The 21394-nt window shown below is 34.7% G+C and overlaps 3 protein-coding genes across 7 annotated transcripts in view; 2 read left to right on the top strand and 1 right to left on the bottom strand.

Annotated features, from left to right (window-relative positions):
- Window positions 1–3839: 3839 nt before the first annotated feature.
- LOC108721897 (alpha-tocopherol transfer protein-like) lies at window positions 3840–7413 on the top strand. Of its 4 annotated transcripts, none has more exons than XM_018446692.1 (4): window positions 3840–3957; window positions 6119–6422; window positions 6557–6920; window positions 7104–7413. In XM_018446692.1, exons 2-4 carry the CDS (start codon window positions 6139–6141, stop codon window positions 7359–7361), a joined length of 906 nt encoding a protein of 301 aa, XP_018302194.1. In that variant the 5' UTR covers window positions 3840–3957; window positions 6119–6138; the 3' UTR covers window positions 7362–7413. The 4 variants fall into 4 exon arrangements, with proteins under 4 accessions (XP_018302194.1, XP_018302197.1, XP_018302196.1 ...); XM_018446695.1 differs by lacking the exon at window positions 3840–3957 and adding an exon at window positions 3987–4062; XM_018446694.1 differs by lacking the exon at window positions 3840–3957 and adding an exon at window positions 4818–4989.
- Window positions 7414–9213: 1800 nt separating this feature from the next.
- LOC108721918 (26S proteasome non-ATPase regulatory subunit 10) lies at window positions 9214–12660 on the top strand. The gene is made up of 4 exons (XM_018446727.1): window positions 9214–9683; window positions 10004–10102; window positions 11944–12232; window positions 12446–12660. Exons 1-4 carry the CDS (start codon window positions 9579–9581, stop codon window positions 12640–12642), a joined length of 690 nt encoding a protein of 229 aa, XP_018302229.1. The 5' UTR covers window positions 9214–9578; the 3' UTR covers window positions 12643–12660.
- Window positions 12661–13171: 511 nt separating this feature from the next.
- Window positions 13172–21394, bottom strand: part of zip (myosin heavy chain 10) — a 32651-nt gene continuing 24428 nt past the window's right edge. The window contains exons 5-10 of one of the 2 annotated variants that reach the window (XM_018446721.1): window positions 21018–21047; window positions 19715–19807; window positions 19332–19494; window positions 17900–19236; window positions 14288–17823; window positions 13172–13305 (exon numbers count right to left, since the gene is read on the bottom strand). In XM_018446721.1, coding sequence (XP_018302223.1) covers window positions 13179–13305; window positions 14288–17823; window positions 17900–19236; window positions 19332–19494; window positions 19715–19807; window positions 21018–21047 — 5286 coding nt within the window. In that variant the 3' untranslated portion in view covers window positions 13172–13178. The remainder of the gene's footprint in view (window positions 13306–14287; window positions 17824–17899; window positions 19237–19331; window positions 19495–19714; window positions 19808–21017; window positions 21048–21394) is intronic. The other variant, XM_018446722.1, reaches the window with a different exon arrangement.

Raw genomic sequence — 21394 nt, forward strand, 5'->3', positions numbered from 1 at the left:
TAAATACTTATAACTTTATCTAATTTAATTACGCTACTATTATGTAATCTCTATTGATATTATTGATTTGTACTTCGTATTTTGGAATGTCTTATATAATTATTATATCGTGCATTTGTTTATGCTATTCTTATGCAAACTCTTTTAATATTTATAGTTTGCAGTTTATGTAATGTTTTATTTTCATTTATATGCATCATGCTGTCTAACCGAATTAAAAAAAATGTCTTCACTAACTTTAGAGTTTGTACTTTTTATTTGTACCTTAGTTCATTTGTACTGTCCATTTTCCTTGTCGTTGTAGTCTTCACTTAAAATTTCAATCCATAAGAAACGACGACTTTACTTCGATCGATGATTAAGATTAGCATTGAACTCACGACTGTACTTTGATCCAACAGCGTGGAATTTTTAAAAATTTTACTAATAATGACCTAAAATGTAGCAAATGTAACACAAAACTAGTTAGCACCTCTTCGGTTTTCAGTGGATCATTCTTTTTTTTTACCAAATTTTCAACAGATGGAAAATTTCGGAAAAAGTCGTCGGTTCACTTCTCGAAATTTTGATGGCCTATTTTTAAATTCGTACATCGATTTTTCTCCGGTTTTTTAACAGATCTCCAACAGAGGGATGATCTTGCTCCAAGAAGTTTAACTTTCAATAATTTCGACAGTATTTAGGGTAACTCCGGCAAACACGCCGCGCTGGGATTTATAGACACGCCGCAGAAGTCAGAAAAAATAGAAGGAGTGGGGATAATTTTCCCGCAACTACTCTGTCACATGCCTTTATGTTATATTAATATTGTGTTATGATTTCAACTTCTAACTGTTAATATTAATGAAATTATTATGAGTTGAATCGACTTGTCACTGTAATAAGTTACGCCATCATAAATTATAATCTACATAAAATAATTACTGTAGAGCGTGTAAAAGACCTAGTGGTTATTTCATGATACATTATACGTGTAGAGGAATAGTAAAGCATGTTTTATAGCAAAATACAAGTGCTTTGCTTTCGTATTCTTTGTTTAATTTGCTGTCTCTCTCTTGTATATCCCACCGTTTGGGATATACGGCATTTTCAGCGGATGGGATTTATGCCCAAAGCATACAAAGTGCGTAGATTGAATTCAGTGCACTAAATGCAATGAATATATTACATGAAATATGTACCTCATGTCATAACACTTATAATATATGTAGGAAGATTGTAATTATTATGTATTACTTCATATACATATTCATCATTCTTATTCCTTAATAAAACTTTAAAAACGCATTTTGTAAGTTATTGTGTCATTTTACGTCTTATTTATAAGCAATAAGATCTTTTGTGATGATTACGATATTAATTAGGTCAGACAAAAAAACAATTAAAGACAAGATTACACGAACCATCTCCGATATTAATAAGAAGTCAAAATCTCCAACGGTGATTACTAATCACCGCATTGACCAGAATCATAATTTTGACTGAGATAATGTTGAAATTTTAGATAGAAGCTTCTTATAATAAGAGACTAATATCGGAGATGGTTCACATTAAAAGACAAAAACATGGGATAAACAAACAAAATGATACAAATTCTCTGCTAGAATCATATCTTAACATACAATCTCTTCCCCTTCCTAACATATTGTCCTCTGTCCCCTTCCATTTATATTTTTTCTTTATTTTCTTGTTTCTTTTTTATTATAACGTCGTCTAACATCGTCGAAGATATATGTTCTCTCCGATTTACCGTATTATGGCTTACTTTTGCTTACTGCGTATCACTTAATTAATTTTACGTTTTTCTCTCAACGTTTGACTCACATCATTGTGACAAATTAAGATATATATATGGTACAGTGATAGGCAAAAATAAAAAGCCACCTTATTTATAAAACTACTTTGCTTCATACACAGTATAAAAAAATATTTATATTATAGATTTTTTTGTACTAAAATTGAAAATGTATTCAATTAATTAAACATTTTTAATTAAAAAAAAAAGTCAATTTTTTTTATTTAATGTATAATGCTATGTTGATTTCTAAAAGATTACATATTTAAGTGTGACAAAATAAAAAAGCCAGTTAACGTAATATAGTATTTTAATTTTAGAAAACAGCAATATAATTCTAATTAATAATTAATATGATTTCCTTTAGCCTCAATAACTTTTTGAAGTCTCTTTGGTATACTTTCAATTAAATTTCTCAAATGTTGTGAATCCAGATTCTCCTATGCCAGTTGTAATGCTTCAAAATAGGAGTTCTTGTTAGTTATTCCGCATTTATCAACCCTATTATCCAGAATTGCTCACAGATTTTCAATAGGGTTTAAATCTGGAGACTGCGGAGGCCATTCGAGTTATTTGATACGACAGAAACGAAAAAAAGCTTGACTTTTCTTTCTGTGTATTTTGAGTCATTATTTTGTTGAAAAATAAAATTATTTTCTAATCCGATCTTCAGCAAAGACTCTTCCAAATTTTCATTAATTACGTCAATATAAACATCTGCCGTCATAATCTCATAAATTTTGACGAGATTTCTTACTCCTACCCATGAGAAACATCCCCAGACCATGATATTTCCTCCACCATGTTTTACAGTTTTCTGAATATGTCGATCTTAAAGCTCTTCTCCATGTTTTCTTCGGACTCTAATTCGCTTCTTTTGCCCAAAACTCGAATTTACTTTCATCTGTCCATAGAACTTTTTTTCAGAAGTCTAATGATATATTTGCGTACTTTCGAGCAAATTGCAAACGTTTTTTCTTATTAATAACTCTGATAAAAGGTCGTTTACGTGCGAACCGGATGTGTAAATTTGCGAATAACCTAGATAACATTTGTCAAGATCAAGGCCATTGGTGATTATACCTCTTATTTTCATTTTTACATAAAAATGAATTTTTAGTGCAAAAATGAAAATAAGAGGTACAGCCTGCAATGGCCTTGATCTTGACAAATATCATCCAGAATATAATCCTGAGCAACATTCAAAAGGTTTTAGCCGTCAGTCGGACAACTTGCGTAATGCTAATGCCGATTGTAGTGTAACTTTCGAGTCTTATAACTCGAAAAATACTTAATGAAAAAATATTTTATTATAGTGTTTTGGAAAGCTCTCGAGGTAAGCTACAATAATATGTAATGAAAAATAGTGGGTTTAATTTAAGAAATTAAAGGTGACCTTTATGTGACCTTTAAGCGACTATTCAAGGTCAAATTAATGGTACCATTTTATGGCCCCCTTGAAACCATACAACTTTTGTCTGAAACATTTTCTTGTAAAATGCAAGGGAACGGAAATATTTGGATCCGTCGATTAAAATGGGTCACCCTGTAGATATACTTGAAAGATAAAGAATAATTTATATGACTTTTTAGATAAAACCTCGAAATAAATTATAAATGCTTCCTATTTCATCAATAAAAGCAGCATTGTTTTAATATTTTTATTATTTTATAAAACGAAACAGGATAACTGAGGAGATGGCTTTTTATTTTTGCCGGTCACTGTATGTGTGTAACTTAATTGGTACTAAATTATTATAACATATACATACTTGATTATATAATTTAATTTTAATTGTAACAGTCGTTTCATATATCACATATTTTAATTTGTTTGACTTTTAAGTATTTGAATTTGTATCAATTATATTGCAATATCAGTTTATTATTTTTATTTTTCTGTTGATGTGAACAATTTTGTTGCGTAATATTTATAATTAAAGGCCGCAAGAGACTGAAATTCTAAATTTTTTTTAACAGAACCAGTGTGAGATCTGAAGGCTAGTTGTTTAGACCAGAGCCGATTGGCATTTAAGCTGCGCGTGGGTTGATGAAGTGAGGAGCAGGAACCAAGCTGAAATAATCGGCCGAAATATCCAACTAAATCCTAGTTCTGGTTTAGACTAACTGTGAGCAGCGTGTCTGAGCAGTGTGAAATAAAGGTGAAATAACCCTTACGGAAAAGACCGACTGCCGATTGTGTAGTTATTACTGGGGGTATTACTGTCCGTGTAGTAATCACTACTGATGGATACATCACATGGCAGGTATTACACCGCTGAGGTTATTACTAGAATTATTATTGCTTGTGTAATAATTATGGCCATCAGATTACACGGTGGTTATTACACACCTCTGATTATCCTTGTAGTTATTACTACCGTATAGAAACTACTGCCAGTGGATTACAAGATAAATGCTATATATACCTGTGGATATCATTGAATGTATTGCACCCCATGTAATAATTACTGTCGGTGTAGTGGAGCACGGAATAGTTTATATATTACTCATCTATTATTTATAATAGATGAGTTTTATATTATAAAAACACGCGGATTATAATTGATTGTTTTATTACGATAAATGATTAATTCTGTTATGCAGGAAATGTGTGTGTGTGCTAGAATATGTAAAATGTGCAGTACAAACATCTTTAGGTATATTACAAATTGTAATTACTTAAATTTTTTTGAATTATTAAGAAAAGATTTTTCTCAAAACTTTTTAATATTATTCAAAGAATATTGAAATTTAATTTTAATGGAAATATATAAATTGAAATAGTGCTGAGCGCTAATTAAGATACATCCTGTATGTCTTACAATATTTAAAATTCGCAGTATTTAAAAAAATGCAGATTATATTTTATTTGTCGTTTGTATATATTTTTATTTCAATCAGTTTCTATATAGAGTTTACGAGAAGTATAATGCATCAAATGCGATTATTTTGAACTTGCAAAAATTCATATTTAAATACTACTGGCAGTAATATTTAGGGAGTAATACATTTCAGCAGTAGTGCGAAAAAATCACACACACCAGTAGTATTTCTGTGTAGTTGTCAATAATATGTCTGTGTGATTTTCAGTAATATTTCCAGCAGTTCCCTGTAATATTTCTATGTAGTAGTCGGTAATACCTCGGCAATCGGTCTTTTTCGTAAGGGAAGATTTCAAATGTCATATTATCGTAAGCATTATTACATTATTTTAATAACCAATCACATTAGTAATCTATTATATTGTGCAACATATTTTAATATCATAAGAAGATATAAAGTATACAATATTGTAAAGAATTGTTTTCCTCAGAAGACAAAAGGTATTGGATGTTAAATAATATTTAATCAAGAATGGATATTTACATCTATTTCATTGATTTCTATTTTATCGATTGAAAAATCTATGTACACTGTTAGATGAGACCATTTACATGTAAATAAAGCTCGTGGTTATGAACGAAATTAAAAGTAATGAATGATTTAACTGAAAATTAAGTTACAGTAGTTACTTAAATGTAATGAATGTGTACATTAAATTTCATAAATTTTCATGAAAAATACATTAAATTTCATGTACATGTATGTACACAAATACACTTTTCAGTTATAAATATATTGAATTTAATGTAATGTCATGAAATTAAGTTCAAATTGTATAAATTAAAAGTATATTAAATTTCATGAAATTTTTAACAGTGTAGTGTGCCTACAAATTAAATAAAATTTTAGCGTATATATTCCATATTCACGAAAGAGTGATTTATGTTACACGTGTATTGTTGAAACCTGTTTTCTCAGCTATTACATAATACACTCCATTGCCACTTCTTCATCGGTGCAGAACAAGCCTCGGTCTCATCAATATACAATTATCTTTAATCTCGGTTTAATTATTGATTCTCTTTTTCTAATTTTTAGAATTAGAAGAAGATGAAGAGTAAATTAAACCGAGATTAAATTCTACATTGATGAAACCGAGTCTTAATTATTATATGTGAATGCAGATCTCAATTAATATTTTTCAAGATATCGGACTATCAGCATCTTTTTATATAGGCAGAATATATACAAGATAAACGGAACTCATTGAAATGTATTTCATCTGCTATCATTAATAAACTAGAAAATCAATAATAATGCATTTTAGTCTATGCTTATATAATGTAATGACCTAATGACATTTATAATATAATTTATTAGGAATTATCTTTTTTTTGTCTATATTTCATGTAAAACAAGTTATTTAGCTTACATATACTACGATAATGTAATTATACATTGCTGGATTTGTTAAAATTATTAGTTTTACTTCCGTAGGAGTTTAAATTCAGTAAAGGATGGCTTCAATAAAATTAATATCGTTCGAGGAAGAACTAAAGAAGAATCCGGAATTGAAAGAGTCAGATATACAGACGTTGAGAGAATGGTGCAAAAAGCAGCCTCATCTACCTAAGATGTCAAACAGCGAATTAGCATTGTTCTTGTATAGTAATTATTATCAACTCGAGCCGACGAAAACTACTATCGATACTTTTTTCACAGTCAGGACTCACGTACCCGAGTTCTTCTGCAATCGAGATCTTATTAACAATAAAGAATTAAAAAAAGCAACCAAGACGGTGTAAGTATATTAATGATTTTTTTCTTTTTTAATTATTCATTACATTCATTGCATCTCTTATGTGTAACAAAGAATGTAGCATTTCCCACAAAGAAATTTTGCGCAAAAAGTATAAACGATCTTATTATCGACAGAGCAATTCAAATTTTGGAAGGAACTACTAGAGAAGGCCATAAAATCATTTATGGAAAACTCATAGATAGCGAACCATCGCATTTTGTTTACAGTGATGCACTGAAATTGTTATTTATGATAATCGATTTATGGCTTTATACGGAGGGCACTTACAATGGCCATATATTAATAATCGACACGAAAAACATTTCTTTGGGACACGTCGCTCGTATAAGTCCTATGAGCTTAAAGAAATTCTTTTACTATCTACAAGAAGGGTTACCTGTTAGACTCAAGGGGTTCCATGTCACAAATACTTCTCCAGTAGTAGATATTATTTTTAATATGATGAAACCTTTCATGAAAAAACAGCTGATGGATATGGTAAGATCCAAATCATTATTGATACAAGTCAATTTCAGGTCAATTGTTCATTACGTTTATTAATAATCAGAAAAAGAGAAAATCTAATTCCTATTTCTTCTGATTTCTTTTTTATTGACTGTATATCGTGTGCATGTGTGTATTTTATCTTTTTATGTAATATATGTTTTAATTATTTTCTAGTTTTATATGCATACCACAAACGATACTCTGGAGAAATTCGTGCCGCTCGAAGTTCTTCCAAACGAAGTAAGTGGTCATGCCGGTTCTATGCAGAAATTATATAAGAAACAAATGAAAAAACTGGCAGATCACGTTGCTTGGTTCCAAGAAGACGAAGTTAATCATCGCGTTAATGAATCGCTACGACCGAGCAAGGCAAAGACAGCAACGGATTTATTTGGCATTGAAGGAAGTTTTAAGAAGCTCGAGATTGATTGATCAAATAATGTTTTGGAATACTAATAGCATGACTAACTTTATTTTTAATATATGATAATAGTTTTCGAAAACAAGAATTAATTAACCTTTTGAATAGTCTATCCTAAAAATTTAATATTAAAATTAGTATATAAATATTTATTAAATTAATTGGCTCGTTGACCTTCTTTTATTTATTGATAAATATTTATATTATTCATTTTTATATTATTAGCATCTCAGATCGATTATGATCAAGGTCCGAATGTTTCGCACACAGTCACATCTGAAATAATTAAAATTTTTAAAATCAAGAATATATACTGTATTCATAACATCTAACTTTAACCGATCATTGACGCTTTTTAACGTATGTATATTGTACATTTGCACGGTCGGATTTTAATTCTTATTTATTAAAATTAGTCTTATTACTTTACGTTTAGTTCGTAATCAAATTTTTTTATTTTTCGTATTGTTTATATTTTTACGGTGATGGAATTGGAAATAAAAAACTTTGTAAACATCAATTAACAATAACATTGCATCAATTATTTCCTATTCGACAATGTAATTGTTAGTACAATATGTATTGTTACATTTATGTTGTTGAATGGAAAATTATAATATTGATGTGATGTTATTGCAGTTAGTTGCTATTTACCGGCGAACATTGAATCTCTGTTCGATATGTACCTACAAATTTCTTAATTCAAGCATTTAAAAGTACAAAAAAGTCATCTTCCTTACAGAAATCTAATACTGTCGATTTAATGCGGTTGTTCATCGTAATTGCTTTTAGCTAGATATATATATGTATATATATACAGGGTGTCCCATAACTCACCTGACAACGCTCGTGGGCAGGTAGAGCGGACTAAACTGAGTCGAAAAGTCCTCTACTATTTTGTAATTTTCGCAATAGTTAACAAGATATTAATTACTAAAAATTGCCGAATATTGGTCTTCAATAATTTTTTTCTCAAATACTATCAATTTTACAAAAAAACTGCAAGAGACAAAAATTGTTTATTTTCTTCTCATAGAACTCTAAGAATTTTTTCAGAATCGAGCCTTCTTCTCAAAGATTGACGTACACGCTTAAAGATCAGAACTGAAGTCTATTTTTGATTTTGTAACCTTGATTTTGATTTTGTTCCTTTGTTTACGGTTGTGCGAATGATAACTCACGTGAAGCAAGACATTTATGCAGGAAGATATCTTCAACGCAATTTATCGTTTCGTCAAACATTTGCGGACATTCATCTGTATTTCGGAAACTAAGCCGTTTAGGACACATGTTTATATGGACTTTTTTACTTGAAATAAACCAAAGATTCGCTCTGTTGAGTATGGCAACATACTTAACTAACACCCTTTCACTTTCGACGATACGATTTTATCGGCGAGACGGGGATCTCGAAAATGGACGTGATACGTAGTTATATTTGGTGTCATATATTATATACAATATATTTATTATTATTCATTTTTTGAAATGCTATATAAATATTTTATACATATTTTTTATATAAAGCTTTATTCGAAATATTATTAAAAGATAGACTAAATATTTAATGTCATATTTATGATAAATATAAATAAATATTTTGTTAAGTATTTTTTATTTGAATTATAATGTCTTATTGAGTATTTCCATGGCATTTACAAGATTTACAATAAATATTTCATAATGTTTATAATAAATATTTATGATCTATGCAATCTAAGACCACAAAAATATTTACAAAATATTTAAAATAAGCCTTATAAATATTTATAAACATTTTGTAAATATTTTATAAATATTGTGTGCTGTCTGGGTAATAAAATATTCACATACTTTAGATTCAGTATCACTTGTGTAAAAATGGAAAGCAAATTATAAAATGACACCATGTGCATCATGCGTGAAATGGAACGCACTTATTCTATCCTTGTTATGTTTAACAGAGAATAAAGATAGAAACAACCAAACAACGCATACCTAGCGCTGAAAAGTAAAAATCATTGGCAGCGCTGATGGCTCCTGCACATTGCACACAGAACGTGGTAATTCACGATAATTCTTCGGTAAGATCATGTGCGACGCGAATGTGTCGTGATAAAAGACGGCCGTGACAAGTCACTATTGGTGACAAAATAGCGGAGTAATTCCTGCGCGCGCGTTTAAAAACATAACATTCAGAGCAGGACAGGAAAGATCTCGTCGATTTATCGTTTGCAAGAGCCACGAAAATGCAGCAGGAGTCCACGGTGTACGATCTGGCATATCGCGGCAGAACTGCAGCCGTGAAGATTCTGCTGAATGAGAATGAGAGGCTGAAAACACAAACGGACAACGTACGTATCGTGCAACGTCGCGCGTGTTTCTTTCGCGTGTCGAGCGTGCTTTGAGGTTATAAGCCTGTTCTTTTTGGCTGAACTTTTGCACCATCTTTCTTCCTTTTCTTTCCAAGAGGAAAGAACTGGTGCAAAGGTTCAGCCAAAAAGAACAGGCCTAATATTGGCTAGATTCGGAAACGTCGCTCAGATGCCTCCGATGCCTCGGACTCGTCATCTGTCCTTCTTTAACATTAAATGTTAAACGAGGACAGATGATGAATCAGAGGCATCCGAGCGACGCTTCCGAACGCAGCCATCATCATTTCCTTTTCTTGCAGAATGGTCGAATGTTGATACACTGGGCGGCGTTGGGTGGTCACGACGACCTGGTCAGGCATTTGCTGTCCCTCGACGTACCGGTGGATCCTGCGGATGATGTAAGAAATCGTTGTTGATCGCTTAATCGCTATTCACACGATTGTAAACAAACAAAAGATGTATTCTTCGTAGCTGCACTATGTGCACTCTCTTTTTGCACTTAAAATGACATGGCTGCGTTCCACTTGATGCTCGCTCTTGGAATCATTTCATCCTTGTTATCAAATGTTAAACAAGAACAAATAATACTCGCGAGTGTGTGAGCATCAAGTGAAATGTATGTACCTACAATTAGATGGAGAAAGAGGAAAAAGATGAAAAGTATGAAGAGTTTAGTTCAAAGAATAAGCACGAAAGTGCAATGTAATCACATGTAATAGCAGCAATATTAACAGATTAATATGAGTAAAATAATTAATAAAAAATTTATCCTAATCTGCAGCTATATTATATTTTAAAATTTTAACCAATTGGTTAATAACAGATTGGTTATTGCTGTAAACAAGTGTGAATTCATGGAAATATTACATCTTGTCTTATTACATTATAAATCATAACGCATAGAGGCCCGATAAAATTTCGATACGATCGCACGAAGCTTCTGACAGTCGAATTTCTTTCCTCATTTTAACTGATTTATCAAAAATTTTCTCTTACTTTTTTCTTCATACTTCGAGAAATGTGCTTGTTTTGAGTACGAAAGACCTAATAATTACGATACGATTAAAATCGATTTTTTTAAATTGTGATAATTACGAATTTGGAGCGACGCAACGAACGCACATATGTACCGAATTTGTAATAGTTTTGATATAAATTTTAAAACTAAAATTACATTTTTATACGTGCGGATGAAAACAGTAGATGTCAGCGGTTCATGAAATTTTATACGGAGATTTAAACAAAATAATAAATCTTTCTTATATATCTTTTTAAAAAATTGTTGTAACGTATATATTTATTCTTTTTTTGTTAGTATGATAATTGTCGAAACGCTGTTGTGTAGGATTAAAAATAGTAATAGTTCATATCATATTTAAATGAAAAGACTTATTTTTAAATCTTTTCCTGAAATATTTGTAAAAATCTTTGTTTGAATATATATAAATATAACTGTTACAACTTCGATTATTAAAATAAAATGTATTATATAAATTATTTAATAATATATCAAGGCAACTTTATTTTTGCATCTTAAAATATTATATATCTTTTCGAGAGAAAATTATAATTCTTGCATGCTGTGTATTGGCCGTTAAATTCTTGTAGTTTCAAACGAGATTCTACACAGACCACACATTGGTAACACAAATAAATAGTACAATCATGTACATTTTTTCTGAAAAATATCTCATTTATAAAAATATTTCAAAATGTGTTATCTATCGTTAGTAGCAGTCAGTAGTGTAGTTGAGTTTCTATGAATCATAGAGAGACTACCTATCTAAAACGCTTCTTAAATCATAATTTGAAAAAATTTAACGAGAATAATAGTTTAATTAAGTTAACTTTAACATGATTTCAAGCAGAATCTTACATTACAATTCTACAAAGTTATTCCATCCCTCATTTCGAGAGATCTATCGAAAGAAAGATGGAGATCTTAATAATATACACACTTGAGGACGTATAATTATATTATAATTTTTCCAAAGATCATTTATAAGAAAAAAAAAACTTATAAGAAAATAAGTATAAAGCGAAAATGCGTCTAAAATGCATCGCGCATTGCGTTACATTTTTTGCATATCCTATTTTCTCTCTCTCTCTCTCTCTCTCTCTCGTACACACACGCATAACGTTGCATAATTATCGCGAGACTTTCATTCCGTTCGTTGCGTCGGCTAGATCCTGGTACGAAATGAAACGTTAAATCACATCACGCGTCTAAATCATGCAGACAAACATGACTCCGCTAATCCTGGCAGCATCCGCTGGCCGCGAGAAGGTCGTTAATACATTACTGACAGAGGGAGCGAACGTGAATGCAACCACGATCGATGGTCACTCAGCGTTACAATACGCCGCGTCTAAGAACTGGAAGTCCATCTGCGTGGCGTTGCTCGAGAAGAATGCAGACGTGAATATCGCGGACAAACGGGGTGCCACGCCTCTCCACAGATCTGCCTCGAAGGGCAACACCTCCATCGTGGAGCTCCTCTTGGAGTACGGGAAGAAATTAAACATAGGTAGCGGAGTGTTTGTGTGTCTCTGTATGTGTGTATGTTATTGAAATGCAGCTCTTTCATTACAGTATAATAATATATAAAATATCAAATATAATCTATATATATATCTATATATAAATATTTTCGATTATAACTTAGAGAAGTACAAAGGTTCGCTCGCTCTCCTAATATCGATACACAATTTCGTGCATTTCATGCTGTCTTGTTTCTCAGATCAAAGAGATGCGTACGGTAACACGCCGCTGCATCTCGCTTGTGAGGAGAACCGCGTGGAAGAAGCAAAACTGCTGACGGCGCACGGCGCGGACTTGACGATTACCAACAAGGAGCGCAGGACTCCATTGGATCTAGCGAGTCTCGGATTGGTTCGACAGCTCGAGGAAATCAAGCGACAGGCTGCGTCAAAGTGATATTCCCTCGCGCGAAATATTTTCATACGAGAGGTTTACGCGGTTTAAGTTTCGTTAAATAAGTCTCCAATAAATTCATTCATGATTAAGAGTTTCTTTTTCCAAAATTTATTTTACCCCTTCTCTCACTCATTCTCTCACACTCTCCTTTCCTTATACATGTAAAATGCGGTTTCAACGTTTGCGTTCGTTCTATATAAAATGTATCAAAAGTCTTTTATTCGATTATTCCCGTTTTCTTTTTCGCTGCTTCGCCTCTCTTGACTCTTTCTTATAGATCGTCGGCATCTTATCGATCAATCGAACTCTTTCGAGACGATTGTCTCATCGCAATAATCTTAAGGCCAAAAATGCCGTAGGACATCGTCGAAACGACTTTTGATTTTAATCGTGGAGCTGGTCTCGTACCCGCGACGCGAGACATCAGTTTAGTCCGCGTGACGTGCCGAATCGAACAAAAAAAGCCAACACCCTCTCGACGCACGTATATACATAATTCACAGAGGTTCGAGAGCACATTGGACTGACTCCTATATTCAATTGGCATTCTCCTCGCCGTCGATGCTCTCGTCCTGCGTTGTCGAATCATCACCCGAGCCGCCGGTTTGTACGGAACCGCGTTTCAGCCTTGTAGAGCTCAGACTTATCGGAGGACCACCGCGCCTTTAAACAAATCATACGTTACATTAATTAGGTGATGTGTCTTATTATTGAAATACATGTGCATAAATAATACACTATCAGTCAATAGTTTAAATATATTTTCCATTTTTTTTTCAAATTAAAAAATCTTTTATGTAATTTGAAATTTAATGTTATACTTAAGAATTCATCATTACATATCAAATAATTACTGTAAGATGTGCAATAATGCGTATCCCGAATTAAATAAGACAAATAAAAAATAATAAAAAATTAGTCAAACAGTTATTAACGAAAAAATATGCAGCTATATTCGACTAAATTTATATTTGAAGTTCTTGCGATGGCTATAATAGTAAATATGAAGTTAAATATGAAATCTGTTATATTAAACTACAAGTCGATTTTTTTGAAAGCGGTGTCAAACTATCGACCGATAATGGATACTGCAAATCAAATAATCAAAAAATATTCACAACGTGAAAAAACGCATTCACAAACAATTTCATTCAGGGGGATGCCGGAGGGTGAAGTATGTCATTATCACACAAGGTAGCAGTCCAAGTCGGCATGATTATTTTCAGAGTTAGCGATTTCAAATTAACCAAAAGAGCTCGTTTAACTCACTGTAGCACACTGGGGACACTAATGGGATTGTTTCCTAGCAAAAAACTCTCTCAGGTAGGATACCAATCGTTTTTTCTCTCTTGACACCTACACATGTCAGAAGTTGATCACTTCCTTCAAAGATAAAACACTACTTTAATACTGCCTCATTACGTTCGCCTAAGGTTACAGATACGTATGGCCTAAAAAGTGTAACATAAAATAATACATATGTAAATCGCCCAAAAGAACAGTATCCTCTCTTGCTATTTAATATTCTCCAAACATTAAATCCCGAACCTTTCAATATTTTCAAGATCTTTTCATATTTAAACAATATTTTTATCCCTTCCATTGTGTATGCGTATGTATGAGGAAGAAAAAGAGGTGAAATTACCTTAATTTATTCTTTAGATGTGTCAATTCCCGCATGAGCTCTTCGTGAGATTCTGTGATGTCGTCCATCTCTCTCTGCGCTTTTCGCTTCATGGTCTTATGCCTACTGATCTCCTCCTCTGCTTCATCTAATTGTCTCTTCAACGCCTTCATTCTGACATTGACTTTCTCCGCCTGTTCTTTATATTGATCGGAGTTTCGTCTCTCATCCTCCAACTGTAGGCTCAGTTCCTTCAATTTCTTCTCTAGCTTACGATTGATCTTTTGCTGGGCGAATCTCTCCTTGGCTTCAGTTTCGAGCTGCTCATCGAGATTGTTGATCTTCGATTCCAATTGCTGTATCGTAGCCTTGGTCTTGGCACGTTGCGCAGTCTCCAACTCGGTTAACTTGGCTTTAAGTTCTTTGTTCTGTCTCTCTAACAGCATCTTGTGCGATTCCAATTTTTGCGTAGTGGATCGCTCAGTCGCCAAGTCCGTTGTCAACTGCTCGATCACAATTTGACCTTTTCTGGCACGATCCATCACGATCTCAGCGTTCGATTGCTCCTCTTCCAGTTCTTCCTCTAGAGTGGCAATTCTTGCCTCCAATCTACGTTTCTCGTCTAACATCAGGGTTCCCTTGTTGGCATTGTTGTTGACTTCTTCCTGCAGCTCATCCCTCTCGTTCTCGGCGGTTCTTCTGGCGCGTTCACTGCTAGCATAGTCCTCGGTCAATTGCAACAAATCGGCTTCTAAACTCTTGACCTTCCTCTCGGTTTCCTTAGAGGCAGCTGCCAGTTCATCTCTTGCAGCCCTGGCTTCTTCTGTCTCTCTAGTACAATCCTTGATTTGAGTTTGAAGTTTTTTCAGTTGCTTAAGTGCGTCCTCCTTCACCTTATTATGCATCTCCAACTGTTGTTCTATATCCTTGTAATCCGCTTCCATTTTTTTACGTGCAGCGATGGCTGCAGCACGCTGTTTCCTCTCATCCTCGAGCTCCGCCTCGAGATCACGGAGCTGCTTCACTAATCCCCGACGTTTTTCTTCCGCTTGTTCTTCCTTGGTCTGAAGATCACGCTCGAATTGAGCTCGCAACGCTTGCATATTTACTTCCAACCGCAGCTTAGCATCTTCCGTAAACTGTAACTCATCCTCCAACTCTTCAACCTGCGATTTTTGCTCTTGTAACTGTGATTCTAATGAACGTTTTGCCTTCTCTAACTCATGGACATTCTTGTCAGCGGTACCTTGGTTATTAACCAATTCGTCCAGTTCCGATTGTAGACCTCTACGGCCCCGTTCAAGTTCCTCAACTTTCTCATTAAGTTCATCTAATTCGCGAGTCAACGATAATACTCTTGTCTCTTTCTCGCGCGCTTCTCTCTCCGCGGCGTCCCGTTGCTCTGCATATTGCTCAGACACAGCCTTCTCCTCGGCCAGCACCTTGTCAAAGTTCTTCTGCTTCTTTTCTAACTCAAGTACTTTCGCTCGCTGTGCCTCCAACTCGATGATACTGTCCTCCAGTTCTGCCTGAATCTTCTTCTTTGATTTATCTAGTTTATCGTTGGCTGCCTGCAATTCCTCAACTTGCCGTTGGAGACCTTCAATATCCTTCGTGCAACGTTTTCTGGCCTCCTCGAGAGCGACAGCCGCCTCTGCTTCATCGTCAGCACGTTTCTTGGCTTCGGCCAATTGTATATTCAGACTCAGCAGTTGCTTGTCCAAGGCACGTTTTGCTTCCTCTTCCTCCTCAAGTTGATCATGTAAGCTCTCCTTCTCACTTTCTAATGCACGCAACTTCGAACTGAGAGCCAATTTCTGCCGAGTTTCTTCTTCCAATTGCTGTTGTAGTTCGGTAAACTGGGATTCGCAAGTGGCCGATGCTTTCAATGCTGCAGATGCTTTCAGTTCGGCGGTTTCTAGTTGCTGCATCACACTTTCCGCTTCTTGTTGTAGTTTCGTCACTTTCTCGGCTAATTCTTGTTTGTTTCGTTCTACCTCAGCCAATTTTGCGTTTATTTCCGCCAACTGTTGCTCCGCTTGCTTACGACGACGGTCAGATTCTTGTCTACTTGCGCTGACCGATCTAAGTTCTGTAGCCAAATCGGCGTTTTCGGCTTCCAGAGATCCTTTTGCCTTTTCTAGAACCGCTTTCGTTTTCTTCAACGCGTCCATCTGTTCATTCAGAGCAGTCAGTTCTTGTGTATGCTTGTGACGCATATCGGCGAGCGTGGCTTCATGCAATGATGTTTCCTCTTCGAGATTCTTCTTTAATGTTGCTAATTCTTGTTCTCGTTTGCTTCTTAACTCCTGTTGAGCCGCGGTAGTATCTAGAGAATCGAGCAATTCGTTTTTCAGCGCTTCAAGTTCCTCGTTCAAATCGCGCTTCTGTTTCTCCGCTTTACCTCTAGCCGCCTTTTCAGCTTCTAAATCTTCTTGAAGTTCGGCTAACTGTGACTCTAGCTCTCTAAGCGCTTTTTGAGCTTGCGCTTTAGCGGCACCTTCTTCGTCCATTTTTGCCATAACTTGATTGAGTTCTTCCTCACGTTTGCCGAGTTGAAGCTGCATTTCCTCAACTTGCGTTTTCCTTTCGGCCAATTGCTCCTTCAAATCTGAAACCTCAGTCTCGACTTTTCTCTTAGATCTATCCACCTCCTGTCGTTGTTGATGATCTTTAAGAAGCCTCTCCTCGAGATCGGCAATTGTCGCTTCGTGCTTAGCTTTCAATTTCGACAAATGCTTCGCCTTCTCCTCTTCTTCGGCCAAAGTCTGTGAAAGATCATTTGCACGTTCCTCGAGAATCTTTTTCTCTTTCAATAACTTTTGATTGGTATCTTCCGAAAGAGCGAGATCTTCCTCTAATTTCTTGATCTTCGCATCACATTGGACTTTTTCCAATTGTAATTTTTGTCTAGCAGCTTCCTCTTCCTCAAGTTGCTCTTCTAAATCACTGATGTTCAACTGTAATTTCTTCTTCTCTTGGGTCAACGCGGTGCTTCTCTCTTCCTCCTCCTCGATACGCGCTTCCAAATCGTGCAAAATTTCCTCTAGCTCTTGCTTTCTCGCGGCTAACCTAGCTCTCATCTCTTCGGCTTCCGCGCAAAGCTCAACTTCTGCCTGCAATTGCTCAGCCAGCATAGTCTTTTCTTCGATTGCCTGCTGATATTTGCGCTCGTATTCCTGAGCCGAGTGTAGCTGTAACTCCAGCTTGTCGCGAACCTGCTTCAATTCATCCTCCTTCTGTGTGAGCTTTTCCTCTTGTTTGGTAACCTCTAATAGAGGCTTCACTTTGGTGTACAACCGCCACCATTGCCAATTGCGCAACTTTAGGTAGGCCGCACAGTTTCTCTGGATAATGCGGATCGCGTTAAGCTGCTGCAGACGTTTTTGATAATTACGCCTGGCCAAGAAACCGCGACAGAAAGCCTGGAAATTGACGATTATGTCCGTGATCTTGTAGTCCCTCTCCTCCTCCAAGTGGGCCAACACCCCGGCACGGAAAAAGATCTTCGATTGTCCAACACGATAAAGATTCGGATCCAACTCTAATGCTTGAATCTGTAAGAAAAATTTATAATTTAGTGATATATTTTTATTATTTTTGATCGAGATTCGTGAATATGAAGATACATACCATCTTTTCGCAAGCCTTTTTCCCGTCCATAAATCCCTTGGGGATAGCATTCGGAGTAAGCAATTCGTAGCGTTGTCTGAATTCTTGGAACGGAATTCTGTTTGGAAAACCTTGCCGGCAGATACGGATACCCTCCAGCACGCCATTGCATCGTAGTTGATCTAGCACAAGCGGAGCGTCAATTTTACCAGCTCTCTTCTCATGATTCGGAATTATACATCTGACGAAGTTCGGATTCGTATTGCGCAACGTCACCATCAGTTTGGCCAACTGTTCCTTGTACAGTTGCGAGACTGTTCTGAACATGCCCTTCCTCGTCCTCGCACCGAATTGTGTGTCCGTGAGCGCCTGTTGCGCCATACCGACGATCTCAGCGTCTTTCCAGATATGACACACAAACGGATCTTGCGAGGCTTGTAGAAGACTGACAACGTTCTCATTCAATGGATCCATGTTCTTCATCAACCATTTAGCAGCAGAATAATCCACTTTGCCAGCATAATGGATGATTGCAAAATCGGCCACACCGCGGAAGTCAGTTTTCATGAACTTCGGGTGGACACTGTGAGCGCCAACCAGTTTCTCCACGAATGTCTTATCCGTGGCTTTAGGAAACCAACACTCTTCATCTAAAAGCGCCATAATGCCCATTGGTTTGTCGATCAGATCGATCGTTGGCTGCAAATCCAACCCAAAGTCTATGAACTTCCATTCAATTCCCTCACGCTGATACTCCTCTTGCTCCAGAATAAACATCGTGTGATTGAACAATTGTTGCAACTTCTCATTTGTGTAATTGATACACAGCTGCTCGAAGGAATTCAGCTCGAATATCTCGAAACCGGCCATATCCAATATGCCGATGAAGCTGGCACCCTGTCGCTTCGTTCTGTCAAGGGACCTGTTGATTCTATTCACCAACCAACGGAACATCCTCTCATAGCAGGCCTTTGAAATCGCCTCTACGGCGAATTCCACCTGCTCCTTCGTCTGTGCCTTCGTAACGAAATCACGACCGACCTTGATGCGTGGTTTTAAGAAGGCTTTCGTCATCTCGGTCACGCTTAGGCCCAATAAGTGCGAGATCTTCTGCGCCACCGTATTGTCCGGTAACGTGGCTTGATCAGAATTTCGCTCTTGACGGAACTGCATCGAACCAAACAACATCACGGCGGAAACGATACGGAAGATGGAGGAGAAGTCCTCGTTGGTCATGCCCATGATGTGCATCGACTTTACCGTAGAGAAAAATTCAGCGGAATCATCGACACCAGGAACCGGTAGAGCGCCATTTGATAGAAAAGGATAGTGCTTTGGATCTTCCAATATAAATTCCTCTAAAAGAATTCATAAGCCATCAGAAGTTACGAATATCGAATATAATAAGCTAAAAGGAAAGATTCTTTGTTCAACATATTATTGCTTGACTCACTCTTTTGTTCCACTGAGGCACCTGCCAACAGCTGATAAAATATATGGAAAGTCCTTTCATCTTTCGCTTGCCGAATGGCTCTCGACTTTTCTAGAAGATACGTCTCAATGTTTGCACCGGCTATGTAACCGGATGCATCAAAATTTATTCTTATAAATTTACCCTGCAATATACATATTATATAATATATATGATATAATATGAATAATTTCAATGAACAGAAAAATAACATGTTAAAAAAAGAAGTACATTGCATCTTGAAATTATCAATATACATATATATAATTAAAATTAATTTCAAATAAAACAATAAACTAATATTTTAATGCAATTGTTTTATTTGAAATTAATTTGCTTAGCGGCGAATTATTGATATAACTTACGAAACGGGACGAATTATCATTCTTTACAGTCTTCGCATTACCGAATGCTTCCAAGATTGGATTCGCCTGAAGAAGCTGTTGCTCGAGCTCACCCTATGACGAACAAAATTTCGATAATTAATAATAAATATTATCGAAAATATTTATTTTTCGAGACAAAAATAGTGCTAATGGGCAAAGTAAATGGCTTATTGCGTACATTAAAAAATAATGTAATGATATAAAAGAATTTGATGAAATCTCTCGTATATTATTTTCGCAAAGCAAATGATCACCGAATTTTTCGAATTTTTTGAATATTTAGATGTATCTATACATAAAAAGAATTATAAACGACAAACATTGTTTACAAACATAAGTATGTAACAAATATTGAATGATAATTTAGAATTATTTAAATGTTGAAATCATTGGTTCCATAAAATTGATATAAATATATAAAATATTACTCTCTATTGATAATTTTAAGTATATATAACATTGAATATATCATGCTACATACTATTAATAATACATATAAATTAATAAATATTAAATTGTAGCATTAATAAAATCTATTTTTTTAAATATTTAATGGAATAAATAAGTTAAAAAATGTTTTAAAAATTTTATCTTATATATTTCCTTAAAAATATAAAGCATAATAATGTTGATTTAACGGCAATAAACGATTATAATAAGAATTTCTAAAACTATTAAAACGATTAAAATATAGAAATGTAAAAAAAGATGCTTAACCTATTATTTCGAAGATTTAATCACTTAAACATAAGAACGCAAATTAATTCGGTCGATTTATTTTAAAGGAGCATGACTAGCATGAAAATTTTCGTCCAAAATTTTTACAATAAATCACTGTAAGCTTTATTAAAGAATGAACAGTCCTACAACACGATAGTAAAAGAAATTGTCTATTGTAAATATAGAGCAGTTATCTTTCTACTTTCAAATGTGTCAGATCATTATATCATTACGAGACATAAAAGATTTTTATATTCAACTATAATTTACTATAAGCATATATAATCGTAAACGGCAACAAAATCTTTCACGCTTTCTTGCTCAGCGATGTATAATAACGTATTACGATTAACACAAGCGTATTACGTATATCAAGCATCGAAGATTGACTTGTAATTTTTATGACTTGTTAAACTGCAGCGCACTGAAAGGCTAAAAAAAAGAAACAAATGACAATAATCGACGACAAAAGCAAGCTGTAAGGCAAGACACTTATCACGACACTACACAGTGTTAATATTGTTTCCTCCCACTTTCTTTCTCCCTTTCTCACTTTAATTACCGCAAACTTTTCCGTGACACTCCCAGATCCCTGGATCCGCAAGCAGCAGGAAAAAAGAGGCAAGGGGAAGTTTCGTTAGCCACAAGAACACCAATAGTTTCGGAAAACGGTTTTACGACGATTAATTTCTCACAGAAGGATAATGCGAAATAATACAATTATATCTCTATGTGCGAAATGCATGCAGGTACCGAGAGGTTATTATCTTATTAAAGTATTACGTTTAATAGAATTTAATCTAAATATATATATATATATATATTTATCTCCAAAAGAATTGCGAGACACGTTTACATCCAACTTAAAACAAATAAAAATGTATTATAATACATACAAAAATTAAAATTAAAAAATAATATTAATATTATACATATATA

The sequence above is a fragment of the Mycetomoellerius zeteki genome, unplaced genomic scaffold, assembly GCF_001594055.1.
Source record: "Mycetomoellerius zeteki isolate Tzet28-1 unplaced genomic scaffold, Tzet1.0 scaffold188, whole genome shotgun sequence".
Lineage (NCBI taxonomy): Eukaryota > Metazoa > Arthropoda > Insecta > Hymenoptera > Formicidae > Mycetomoellerius > Mycetomoellerius zeteki.